Source organism: Mustelus asterias, chromosome 11 (assembly GCF_964213995.1).
Source record: "Mustelus asterias chromosome 11, sMusAst1.hap1.1, whole genome shotgun sequence".
NCBI lineage: Eukaryota > Metazoa > Chordata > Chondrichthyes > Carcharhiniformes > Triakidae > Mustelus > Mustelus asterias.
The window spans coordinates 96,890,815-96,902,831 of record NC_135811.1 but is presented as its reverse complement, the minus strand read 5'-3'; the positions used below and the strand labels follow the sequence as shown (position 1 = coordinate 96,902,831).

The 12,017-nt window shown below is 47.8% G+C and overlaps 1 protein-coding gene across 1 annotated transcript in view; it reads right to left on the bottom strand.

Annotated features, from left to right (window-relative positions):
* The window catches only part of LOC144500280 (voltage-gated delayed rectifier potassium channel KCNH8-like), a 203,428-nt gene that overhangs the window by 67,314 nt on the left and 124,097 nt on the right, over positions 1-12,017 (bottom strand). Inside the window, exon 10 of the mRNA XM_078222956.1 lies at positions 9,204-9,453. Within this exon, the coding sequence (XP_078079082.1) occupies positions 9,204-9,453 (250 nt within the window). The remainder of the gene's footprint in view (positions 1-9,203; positions 9,454-12,017) is intronic.

Genomic DNA, 12,017 nt, shown 5'->3' with positions numbered 1-12,017 from the left:
GTCCAAAGATGTGCGGGTTAGGTGCATTGGCCATGCTAAATGGCCCCGTAGTGCCCTGGGATGCGTAGGTTAGAGGGATTAGCGGGGTAAATATGTGGGGTTACCGGGATAGGGGGTAGGTGGGATTGTTGTCGGTGCAGACTCGATGGGCCAAATGGCCTCCTTCTGCACTGTAGGGATTCTATGATCTATGATTTTATTTTGAGCTCCGTTGAGCTTCCTTTTCACTGTCAATACCAAATAACATTTTTATTTCAGTGAATCAATTTGTTATTTCGAGAGTCGGGTGACTCCAAGCACGTAGGGGGAATTAAAGTGAAGGTGTGAGGAACTAGTCTATTTCTAATGAATTGCACAGAATCGGATGAAAAATCCCCAGGATCCACATGGGCTGAAAATTATAATGCGAAAGAATCTCACTTCAGTTTTGCTTTTGAGTGCTGTAAATTCACACAGTGCTTCCAAAGGTTATTAAAGTTAAAGCTTATTTACTAGTAGGCTTACATTAACACTGTAGTCACAAGTAGGCTTACATTAACACTACAATGAAGTAACTGTGAAAATCCCTGAGTCGCCACACTCCAGCGCCTGTTTGGGTACATGGAGGGGGAATTTAGCACGGCCAATGCCCCAAACCAGCAACCAAAAGAGAAAACGCTGGAAAATCTCAGCAGGTCTGGCAGGAGAGAAAAGAGCTGACGTTTCGAGTCCAGATGACCCTTTGTCAAAGCCCCAAACCAGCACCTCTTTGGACTGTGGGAGGAAACCCATGCAGACATGGGGAGAACGTACAAACTCCACACAGATGGTCACCCAAGCCAGGAATCGAACCCGGGTCCCTGGAGTGGTGTCTGCTTGGTGCAGTTCTTGGACTTATTAAGACCTTCTTCAAAACAAGCCTCTCAGTGAGAGTACTGCAGAATCTCACCACCGCCCCCCCCCAACCCCCCTCACCGCCCCCGCTTATAACTAGCTGCTGCCTCTGTTGTTTCAATAATGGCAGAAAGGACTAAAGGAGAGGCTGAGGTAAATTGTTTAACAGTTGGAAAGGAGTTAGAGAAGGGAGTTAGCTGTTAGTTTGCCAAAAAAGAAATTGCCACCAGTTCTCACTTTCACAGTGCCTATTACATAAAACTGATTCTGAACGAAATAACTCCCTCCTACTCATATTATATAAACCCGTAGCTTAGCAACTGCAGCAGTATCACTGTGGGTTTTCAGTACATAAACAAAATAAACTGATTGGTGCTTTGACAGAAATTTCACCTATTCCAGGGTCAGTGTTGCTCAAAATGAGACAGCGTTATTTTAAGGAGACTGTACTTGGAATGTGAGATAAAGGAAAGCCACCAAGGTTGGGAATCTAAAAGAGCAGCAGGAGCTAGCAATTTCCATACGTTTTCACACTGCTGCTTTCTATATGTGGGGCAGAATTCTCTGAAAAGATTGGCCAAGTGTCAGATCCACTCAGAAAACCGGCGTGTTTCTCCCCACAGAGAAAGAGGCAGATGTCCCAGTGACCTCTTCCCATATTTTGCCATTGGGGGGCGGGGGGGGGGGGAGGTCGGGGGTAAACACACCAGGAAGCCTGGCTTCACAGAGATCAGGGTGCCGATCTCAAAGTGAAATTAAAATCCATTCCACGGACATTGGAACCTCCCTCATTGATGGCACGATGCCCCCGCCGCCCGCCTGTCGCCCCAGAACATAGATCTCCATAGATTCCCCCCAATCATCCCCCAAAACATAGATCATCACCCTTAATCCCCATCCCCAAACATAGATCACCAACCTGATCTCCCCCTGAACATAGATCTCCAGCCTGATGCCCCCCAATCTCCCCCAAGCATAGATCATGACCTTTAATCCCCACTCCCCCGAACATAGATCACCAGCCTGATTCCCCCCAATCACCGTCCCCCCAAAACATAGATCATCACCCTTAATCCCCACCCCCGAACATAGATCACCAGTCGGATTCGCCTTCCCCCCCTAACATAGATCACCAGTCTGATTCCTCCCCACCCCCTCCAAACATAGATCCCCAACCTGATCCCCCCCCCACCGACTCCCCCAGAACATAGATCACCAGCCTGATTCCTCCCAACCCCCCGCAAACATAATCATGGCCCTTAATCCCCCCCGAACATAAATCACCAGCCTGGTTTCCCCCTCCCCACCCCCCTGAACATAGATCACCAATCTGATTTCCCCCCCGATCCCTCCCCAAACATAGATCACCAACCTGATTCCCCCCCCCGAACATAGATCACCAGCCTGAGCCCCTCCGATCCCCCCAGAACATAGATCACCAGCCTGATTCCCGCCCGATCCCACCCCGAACATAGATCACCAACCTGATTCCCCCCGATCCCTCCCCGAACATAGATCATCAACCTGATTCCCCCCGGAACATAAATCACCGGCCTGATTCTCCCCTCCCTCCTCCACTCACCCCCAAACATAGATTGCTGGCATCAGGGCCCTCCCAATGGCTTGTCCTTCCTGCCCCGCCCTCTTCATGCCGTATCTCATTCAGGCCCCATCACTTTGGCATTGCCCCCTGGTACCCAGGTAGTGACAACTTTGCAATGCCAATCTGGCAATGCCAGGGCTACAATGGCATTGCCCTCGTATCTGGTCTCCATCTCCAGGCGCCAGGTCACACCAACGGGTGGGAACGTTGCACGTTCCCAGAAGGTTTGGCGTCAAGCCGACTTTCCCATTCATTTAAACAAATTTGAATATGCAATCAGGTTCACCACCTCCCTGGGCACGAATCTGATTACCTCTACTGGGGTGGCCCAGGAACATCATAAACTGTTTGGCGCAATCCCGTTCCAGGGCTTTCCTGGTATTTTCCCAATATAGCGGGAATTGCACGAGGCGCAATGTGGACAGGGAATCGCCAACTTGACGCTGCGTCTTCCGGAAAGGTTCGATGTCCCCACCTGTTGGCGTGATAGAATCATAGAAACCCTACAGTGCAGAAGGAGGCCATTCGGCCCATCGAGTCTGCACCGACCACAATCCCACCCAGGCCCCACCCCCACATATTTACCCGCTAATCCCTCTAACCTACGCATCCCAGGACTCTAAGGGGCAATTTTTTTTTTAACCTGGCCAATCAACCTAACCCGCACATCTTTGGACTGTGGGAGGAAACCGGAGCACCCGGAGTAAACCCACGCAGACACGAGGAGAATGTGCAAACTCCACACAGACAGTGACCCGAGCCGGGAATCGAACCCGGGACCCTGGAGCTGTGAAGCAGCAGTGCTAACCACTGTGCTACCGTGCCGCCCATATGGCGCTGGAGCAAATCACTACTGGTCTCCACAGATGGAGACCAGACATGATGGCGCAACGTGGACGGAGAATCGCCAACTCCTTCTTGCAAACTGGCAGAGTTTATTTTTACCGTTAACAATTTGCCTCATTCTTTCTTCACACTTGTCTGTTTGGCTCAGTTAGGGGCACTGCCATCTGGGAGTGAGGAAGTTTGTGGATTCGAACCCCACTCCGTATAATCCAGGCTCGCACTTCCAAAGCAGTGCTGGCGAAGTGCTGCGCTGTTGGGAGTTGAGGGCTGTTCGAGTGGAAGATCCCACGAGACGAGTTGCTAGATAAGCAAGGAGTTCTTCAACAGCATTTTACCTTTTAAGTTGTTTGTTCATTTCATTTGCTATTTGTGGCACAGTCTGCCTGCACACACAACAGTGACTACACTTCCAAACAAACAGTAATTAATTGGATGTGAAACAATTTGTGCCATCCAAACTGACTTGTTTCGACAGTTAGCACTGTAATAGAGCCATATTTTGCCCCACGCCCACAGTAGTACAGTGGCAAATTTAATGCATAGAGGTTTGTCTTTTTGCAAGTCTCAATCCTTCTAGTGACAAAATGGGAAATGCGAACTGTAATTCAACTTTATAATGTGGATATTAAAGTACAACAGAGAGTACAACAAAGTGGACTCAATCTGCAGCTTTGTTTTATTCATTCATGGGACATGGGCGTCGCTGGCTGGCCAGCATTTATTGTCCATCCCTAGTTGCCCGAAGGCAGTTGAAAGTCAACCACATTGTATGAGGTTAAATCTCACGGGATCTAGGGTAAGGTAGCCAAATGGATACAAAATTAGCTTGATGGCTATAGAGGGATATGGGCCAGATGTGGGCAATTGGGACTAGCTTAGTGGTTTTAAAAAAAGGGCAGCATGGACAAGTTGGGCCAAAGGGTCTGTTTCCATGCTGTAAACCTCTATGACATTTCTGTGGCTCTGGGGTCACATGTAGGCCAGACCAGGGTAAGGACGGCAGATTTCCTTCTACAAAGGGCATTAGTGAAACAGATGGGTTTTTCCGACAATGGTTTCATGGTCATCAGTAGGTTCTTAGTTCTAAATTTTTGTTCAATTAAATTCAAATTCCACCTATTCTGCCGTGGCAGGATTCAAACCGGGGTCCCCAGAACATTAGCTGGGTTTTTGGATCAGTGATCTAGCGATAATACCACTAGGTCTTCACCTCCCCTATGCCACATAGAACGAGAAAGTCAGCCAACTCATAAACTTGAGGCCAGCCACCCTGACCATCAGACTGGTAACCCGCCATCACCAACAAGATGCCAGCTTCTTACCCACAACCAGCGGATCACTATCCACCTCTAATTGCCAACCAACTGAGCAACTGAGCAAGGGGCCAGGCGGAGGAGGAAGTCGTAAGAGTGGCAGTAGTTATAAGAGGGCATTATCAAAAATCAGCTCTACCTCATTCCTCTCACCTCCCCCCAACCTCATTTTGAATCCATTATATTGTTGCCCTTTCACAAGCTACACATTCTCCCACTTTATGGGCGGCACGGTGACAGAATGGTTAGCACTGTTGTCTCACAACGTCAGGGACCCGGGTTTGATTCCCGGCGTGGGTCACTGTCTGTGCGGAGTCTGCACGTTCTTCCCGTGTCTACGTGGGTTTCCTCCGGGTGCTCCGGTTTCCTCCCACAGTCCAAAAGACGTGCTGGTTAGGTGCATTGACCATGCTAAATTCTCCCTCAGTGTACCCGAAAAGACGCCGGGAGTGTGGCGACGAGAGGATTTTCACAGTAACTTCATTGCAGTGTTAATGTAAGCCTACTTGGGACTAATAAATAAACTTTAATACTTTATCTGCAGCTGCACAGTCTGTCCCTTTTGTAGCAGGGGAGGAGTTCTACTGGGTGGGTGTTTGAACCGTTCAAGGTTATTTGCGGCAATCAAAAAGAAAACTTGCCTCAAAAACGTTAGGGCACCTACGTTCTCTGTAAGTGTGCGTCCCTTCAATTGCAGCCCTGCCAAGGCCCAGTTGATGGAGACACTCTTCTTCCCTCATTCACTGAACTCTTTCCACTGTTTCCTTCAATTTACAGAATCAAGTTTCCTCACCCATTTCCTCTGGTCTTGTCCATGGTGCTGCATTGCTGAGGCTATGTCACCTTAATGATGAATATCCCAAACTGTTCTTAAAAGAAAATTGAGTCAAAAAAACCAATGTTAAAAGTTGTGAGCATAAGAGTGCGATTTAGACCAGGCAACTCGGATGGAGAAGAGTATTGGAATAGACCAGCTCGGAAGAAGAGTCTACGTGAGAGGATGAGGGGAGTAGGGGTTGGGGTTTGGGGGTTAAGGCTGGCGCTGTATGTGAGGGGAATGGAGTCGAAATGTTAACTGTTTCTCTCTCCAGAGATGCTGCCAGACCTGAAGATTGGAGGGTGGCAAATGTTGTGCCTTTGTTTAAAAAGGGTTGCAGGGAAAAGCCTGGGAACTACAGACCAGTGAGCCTCACATCTGTGGTGGGTAAGTTGTTAGAAGGTATTCTGAGAGATAGGATCTACAGGCATTTAGAGAGTCAAGGACTGATTAGGGACAGTCAGCATGGCTTTGTGAGTGGAAAATCAGGTCTCACAAATTTGACTGAGTTCTTTGAAGGGGTAACCAAGAAGGTAGATGAGCGCAGTATGATTGATGTTGTCTGCATGGACTTTAGCAAGGCCTTTGACAAGGTACCGCATGGTAGGTTGTTGCATAAGGTTAAATCTCAAGGGATCCAAGGTGGAGTAGCCAATTGGATACAAAATTGGCTTCTTGACAGGAGACAGAGGGTGGTTGTAGAGAGTTGTTTTTCAAACTGGAGGCCTGTGATCAGCAGTGTGCCTCAGGGATTGGTGCTGGGTCCACTGTTACTTGTCATTTATATTAATGACTTGGATGAGAATATAGGAGGCATTGTTAGTAAGTTTGCAGATGACACCAAGATTGGTAGCATAGTGGACAGTGAAGAAGGTTATCGAGGATTGCATCGGGATCTTGATCAATTGGGCCAGTGGGCTGATGAATGGCAGATGGAGTTTAATTTAGATAAATGTGAGGTGATGCATTTTGGTAGATCAAGCCAGGGCAGGACTTGCTCAGTTAATGGTAGGGTGTTGGGGAGAGTTACAGAACAAAGAGGTCTAGGGGTACAGGTTCATAGCTCCTTGAAAGTGGAGTCACAGGTGGACAGAGTGGTGAAGAAGGCATTCAGCATGCTTGGTTTCACTGGTCAGAACATTGAATTGAGGAGTTGGGATGTCTTGTTGAAGACATTGGTAAGGCCACACTTGGAATACTGTGTACAGTTCCGGTCACCCTATTATAGAAAGGATATTATAAAACTAGAAAGAGTGTAGAAAAGATTTACTAGGATGCTACCACGACTTGATGGTTTCAGTTATAAAGTGAGGCTGGATAGACTGGGCCTTTTTCTCTGGAGCGTAGGAGGCTTAGGGGTGATCTTATAGAGGTCTATAAAATAATGAGGGGCATAGATCAGCTAGATAGTCAATATCTTTTTCCAAAGTAGGGGAGCCTAAAACTGGAGGGCATAGGTTTAAGGTGAGAGGGGAGAGATACAAAGGGTCCAGAGGGACAATTTTTTCACACAGAGGGTGGTGAGTGTCTGGAACAAGCTGCCAGAGGCAGTAATAGAGGCGGGTACAATTTTGTCTTTAAAAAGCGTTTAGACTGTTATCCTCCCGTTGCCGAGTTGCCTGGGTACGATGGGTATAGAGGGATATGGGCCAAACGCTGACAATTGGGACTAGCTTAGTCGTTTAAAAAAAAAGGCGGGATGGATAAGTTGGACCGAAGGGCCTGTTTCCATGCTGTAAACCTCTATGACCTGTTAAGTTTCTTCAACATTTTCTATTTTTTATTACTGGAATAGTCTTGATGATTTGAATGGGTTGTTTTTGTTCTAGAACACCTTATGATACTATGAATCATAGATTCCCTACAGTGCAGAAGAAGGCCATTCAGCCCATTGAAACTGCATCGACCCTCCGACAGAGCATCTCACCCAGGCCCACTCCCTTCCTATTCCCATAACCCCACACATTTACCTCGCTAATGCCCCTAACCTGCACATCTTGGGACACTAAGGGGCATTTTTAGTATGGCCAAGCCACCCAACCTGCACATCTTTGGAGTGTAGGAGGAAACCGGAGCACCCGGAAGAAACCCACACAGACTCGGGAAGAACAGGTAAACTCCACACAGACAGTGACCTAAGGGCAGAATTGAACCCGGGACACAGGTGCTGTGAGGCAGGAGTGCATTCCATTTCTGGATGGAAATTTCAAATCTTTCAAAACTAGATCTATGGAGCTTCGCTGCAGAAAAATAGGTCATCCAAACTGTTCAATATCTTCGTCTCCCACAGTTCCATCCACAGCATCAGAAGAATCAGATTGAAATATCACTTAAACAGGGACAATGAAAACTTAATGGTGATGGACTAGTAATGAGTGAAGTTTAAATTCCTGCTGATTCTTATTTACCAGCATCAACACCTGGCGTAAAACATTGCATGTCTGCCAACAATGAGATGTGTTAGCATTGTATGCCAGGCTGATTTAAGTAACGGTTTCTTGAAGTTACTTAAAGCTGACACACTGAGAAATGCGAAACCGATCTGTGCCACTGAAGAACACTTGAGCTTAATAAGCCAAAACTCGGTCAAGGAAATGAATGGAAACTTCATTTATTTATTAATGTCACAAGTAGACTTACATTAACACTGCAATGAAGTCACTGTGAAAATCCCCCTTCGGCGCCCATTCGGGTACACTGATAGTGAATTTAGCATGGCCAATGTACCTGACCAGCACATCTTTCGGACTGTGGGAGGGAAACCGGAGCACCCGGAGGAAACCCCGCACACACAGGAAGGACGTGCAAACTCCACACAGACAGTGACCCAAGCCTGGAATCGAACTTGGGTCCTTGGCTCTGTGAGGCAGCAGTGCTAACCACTGTGCAACTGTGCTGCCCAAACTTAATTAATTCTATCAAGGTATAGATTGGTGGCTATGTCATCAGCTGCTAAAGTCTTAAACCTATGTCTTTCTACATCACTTTTTAAAAATGTTCCTTAAAACCTATCTCTTTGAGCAAGCCGCTTTTTCATTCATTCATCGGACATGGGCATCACTGGCTGGCCAGCTTTTTTGCCCATCCCGAGTTGCCCTTGTTTAGAGGGCAGTTGAGAATCAACCACATTGCTGTGGCTCTGGAGTCACGCCTAGGTCAGACCAGGTAAGGACGGCAGATTTCCTTTCCTAAAGGACATTAGTGAACCAGATGTGTTTTTCCCAACAATCGACAATGATTTCATGGTCATCAGCAGATTCTTAATTCCAGTTTTTTTTTAGTGAATTCAAATTCCATTAACTGTCGTGGCAGGATTCGAACACGGGTCTCCAGAACATTAGCTGAGTTTCTGGATTAGTATAAAGGCAAAATACTGCAGGTGCTGGAATCTGAAACAATAGTAGAAAATGCCAGAAAATCTCAGCAGGTCTGACAGCATCTGAGGAGGGAGAACAGAGCCAATGTTTCGAGTCAGGATGACCCTTTGTCCCTTTTGTCGGGAGCTCTGATGAAGGGTCAGCTAGACGTGAAACATTGGTTCTGTTCTCTCTCCGTAGACGCTGTCAGACCTGCTGAGATTTTCCAGCATTTTCTAGTTTTGTTTCTGGATTAATAGTCTGGCGATAATACCACTAGGCCATCGCCTCCCCTTCCGATTACCACAATCAAGGGAAGACCATGTCAAGTTGCATAAAACGTCATGTGAGAAAGATAGTTACCCATGTCAAGTTGAAATGCTGTTAGCTCTTACCAAGAATTGCCAGGACCATGTTATCTTTCAGAACTTCCATCGAGCCTGAACACACAAAGTAGTTAGCTTGCAAAGCGTCGCCCTGCCTGATGAGGTACTCTCCTGGGGCGCAGAAAGAGGTCTTGATGTGGAGCGACAATGATCTCAGGCACCCACGACTGGCCGATATAAAGAGGGGTAACTGCAGAATCTCCTTGTTCAGATGCATAGCAATGTCGGCACGGAGCTCGTCTGGGAAATCGCGTAAAAGCTGCAGAAGATGAAGGGAAGATTTGAACTGAAATCCCGGTATGTGCAAAGGACTCAATGTATATTCACAATAGTGTAATTAAAGGCATCACTTGATGTTGAGGTGAATTTTGGGACGCGTTCCAATTCAACCATTTCTATCAAAGGCATGGGTGGCACCCTGACCGTAGCCGATCAGACTGGTAACCCGCCTTCGCCAACAAGCTGCCAGCTTCCTACCCACAACCAGCGGATCGCCAACTCTGATTGCTAACCAACTGGGCAATTGAGCAGAGGGCCAGGAAGAGGAGGAGGAAATGATAAGAGTGGGCAGCAATTATAAGAGGGCATTATCTAAAATCAGCTGCATCTCGCACCTCTTCCCCCACCCCCCCACCCCCCACTGATTACAAACTCATTTTGCATCCATCATATTGCTGCCCTTTCATAAGCTACACTTTCTCCCACTTTATGGGAGGCACAGTGGCACAGTGGTTAGCATTGCTGCCTCACAGCGCCAGGGATCTGGATACGATTCCCAGCTTGGGCCACTGTCTGTGCGGAGTCTGCACGTTCTCCCCGTGTCTCCATGGGTTTCCTCCACGTGCTCCAGTTTCCTCCCGCAGTCCGAAAGACGTGCTGGTTAGGTGCATTGGCCATGCTAAATTCTCCCTCAGGTACCCAAACAGGTGTCGGAGTATGGCGACTAGGGGATTTTCACAGTAACTTAATTGCACTGTTAATGTAAGCCTACTTGTGACACTAATAAATTGTCTTAAAATAACTACGATGGCTGGAATTTTACCATTTCACCCACAGGAGTCTCAGCCCCGGGGGACAGGAGTCTCAGCCCCCTGGGGTTGAGAGACGGTAAGAGCACAGTGTCACCTTCTTTGGTGGAGGCCCACTAAATGAGTGGCCAATGGCGGGATCAAGGGCCCCAGCCCCAATCAGAGGCTGGGCTGCTCTTCATTGCACCAGGAGAGCCATGGTAACTGCCGGCAATGCACCTACCAGACGTTCAGCATCAATAAGGGCCCCTTGTTACAGGACACTGACAGCAGAATGGGGGTGGTGGTGGGGGGATGGTGGCAGATGGTGGTGGGGATGGGGGGGGTGGGTGTCAGAGTCAAGAGCAGGCGGCCATTTCCAAACAGGCTACCCCTTCCCAATCCCAAACACACAGTCACCTCAATGGTGACCACCCAGTCTGCCACTGGTTGAATACCAGTGGAGGCAGAATGAGGCCCTTCGGAGGGCATAATTGGCTTTAGAGGGAAGCCATTCACAAACCTTCCAGCTCTGGATTTAATTGGTGCAGATGGAGGAGAGTGGCAGGGCCCTCACCTGACACTCTCCCACCTGATTAAAACTCTCCCCTGGCTCCTAGCTCATCTGGGCAGTGGACTTGCAAATTCCACCCATTGTCTTTTCCTCTTTAGAAGGCCAAAAGGAAAAACATTGCCCTGGGGCAGGTTAAAGAAAAGAACCCCCATATATTGTTTTTTAAAATTAAAGTTTATTTATTCGTCACAAGTAGGCTTACAATCACGCTACAATGAAGTTACTGTGAAAATCCCCTAGTCGCCATACTCCGACACCTGTTCGGGTACATAGAGGGAGAATTTAGCTTGGCCAATCCACCTAATCCGCACATCTTTGGACTGTGGGAGGAAACCAGAGCACCCGGAGGAAACCCACGCAGACACGGGGAGAACGTGCAGACTCCACACAGACAGTGACCCAAGCCGGGAATCGAACCCGGATCCCTGGAGCTGTGAGGCAGCAGTGCTAACCACTGTGCCACCGTGCTGCCCCATATTTAACATCGTAGAAACCAACCTGCAACATCACTGAGCAAAGTGACAGAGGCTAATGCTAGCAGTTCCTGCAACCTTAGCCACACGACTCTGGAGAAGAGTCCTCATGCTACTTGCATGAGCAGCTCACAAAGGCTGGTTCAGAAGCTCAACAGCAGAGGAGAATCAGCAAAATGACTGCCTGCCCTGTTAGCTAGAGTTGCAACATGGTCTTGGGGCATTTTTGAATGAGTATACCATTATATTGGGATGGCACGGTGGCACAGAGGTTAGCACTGCTGTCCGAAGTACTTTTGGGCCTTATTACTCTGAAAACATCCTAAAAAGCAAAAATAATCCCGGCCTCTTTTCTTCATTGCTGTCCATCTTCTTAAACCCTCTCTGCTACCCCTTCAACCTCAAGCCCAAAGAGCACATGGTTTCCTTTTTTTTATTCATTTGTAGGACATGGACATCACTGACTGGTCAGCATTTATTGCCCATCCCTAGTCACCCTTGAACTGAGTAGCTTGCTAGGTCATTTCAGAGGGCAGTTGAAAGTCAACCACATTGCTGTGGATCTGGAGTCACATGTAGGCCAGACCAGGTAAGGACAGCAGATTTCCTTCCCTAAAGGGCATTATTGAACCAGATGGGTTTTTCCGACCATGGTTTCATGGTCATCAGTAGATTGTTAATTCCAGATTTTTTTAAACTGAATTCAAATTCTATCATCTGCCGTAGTGGGATTCGAACCTGGGTCCCCAGAATATTAACTGAGTTTCTG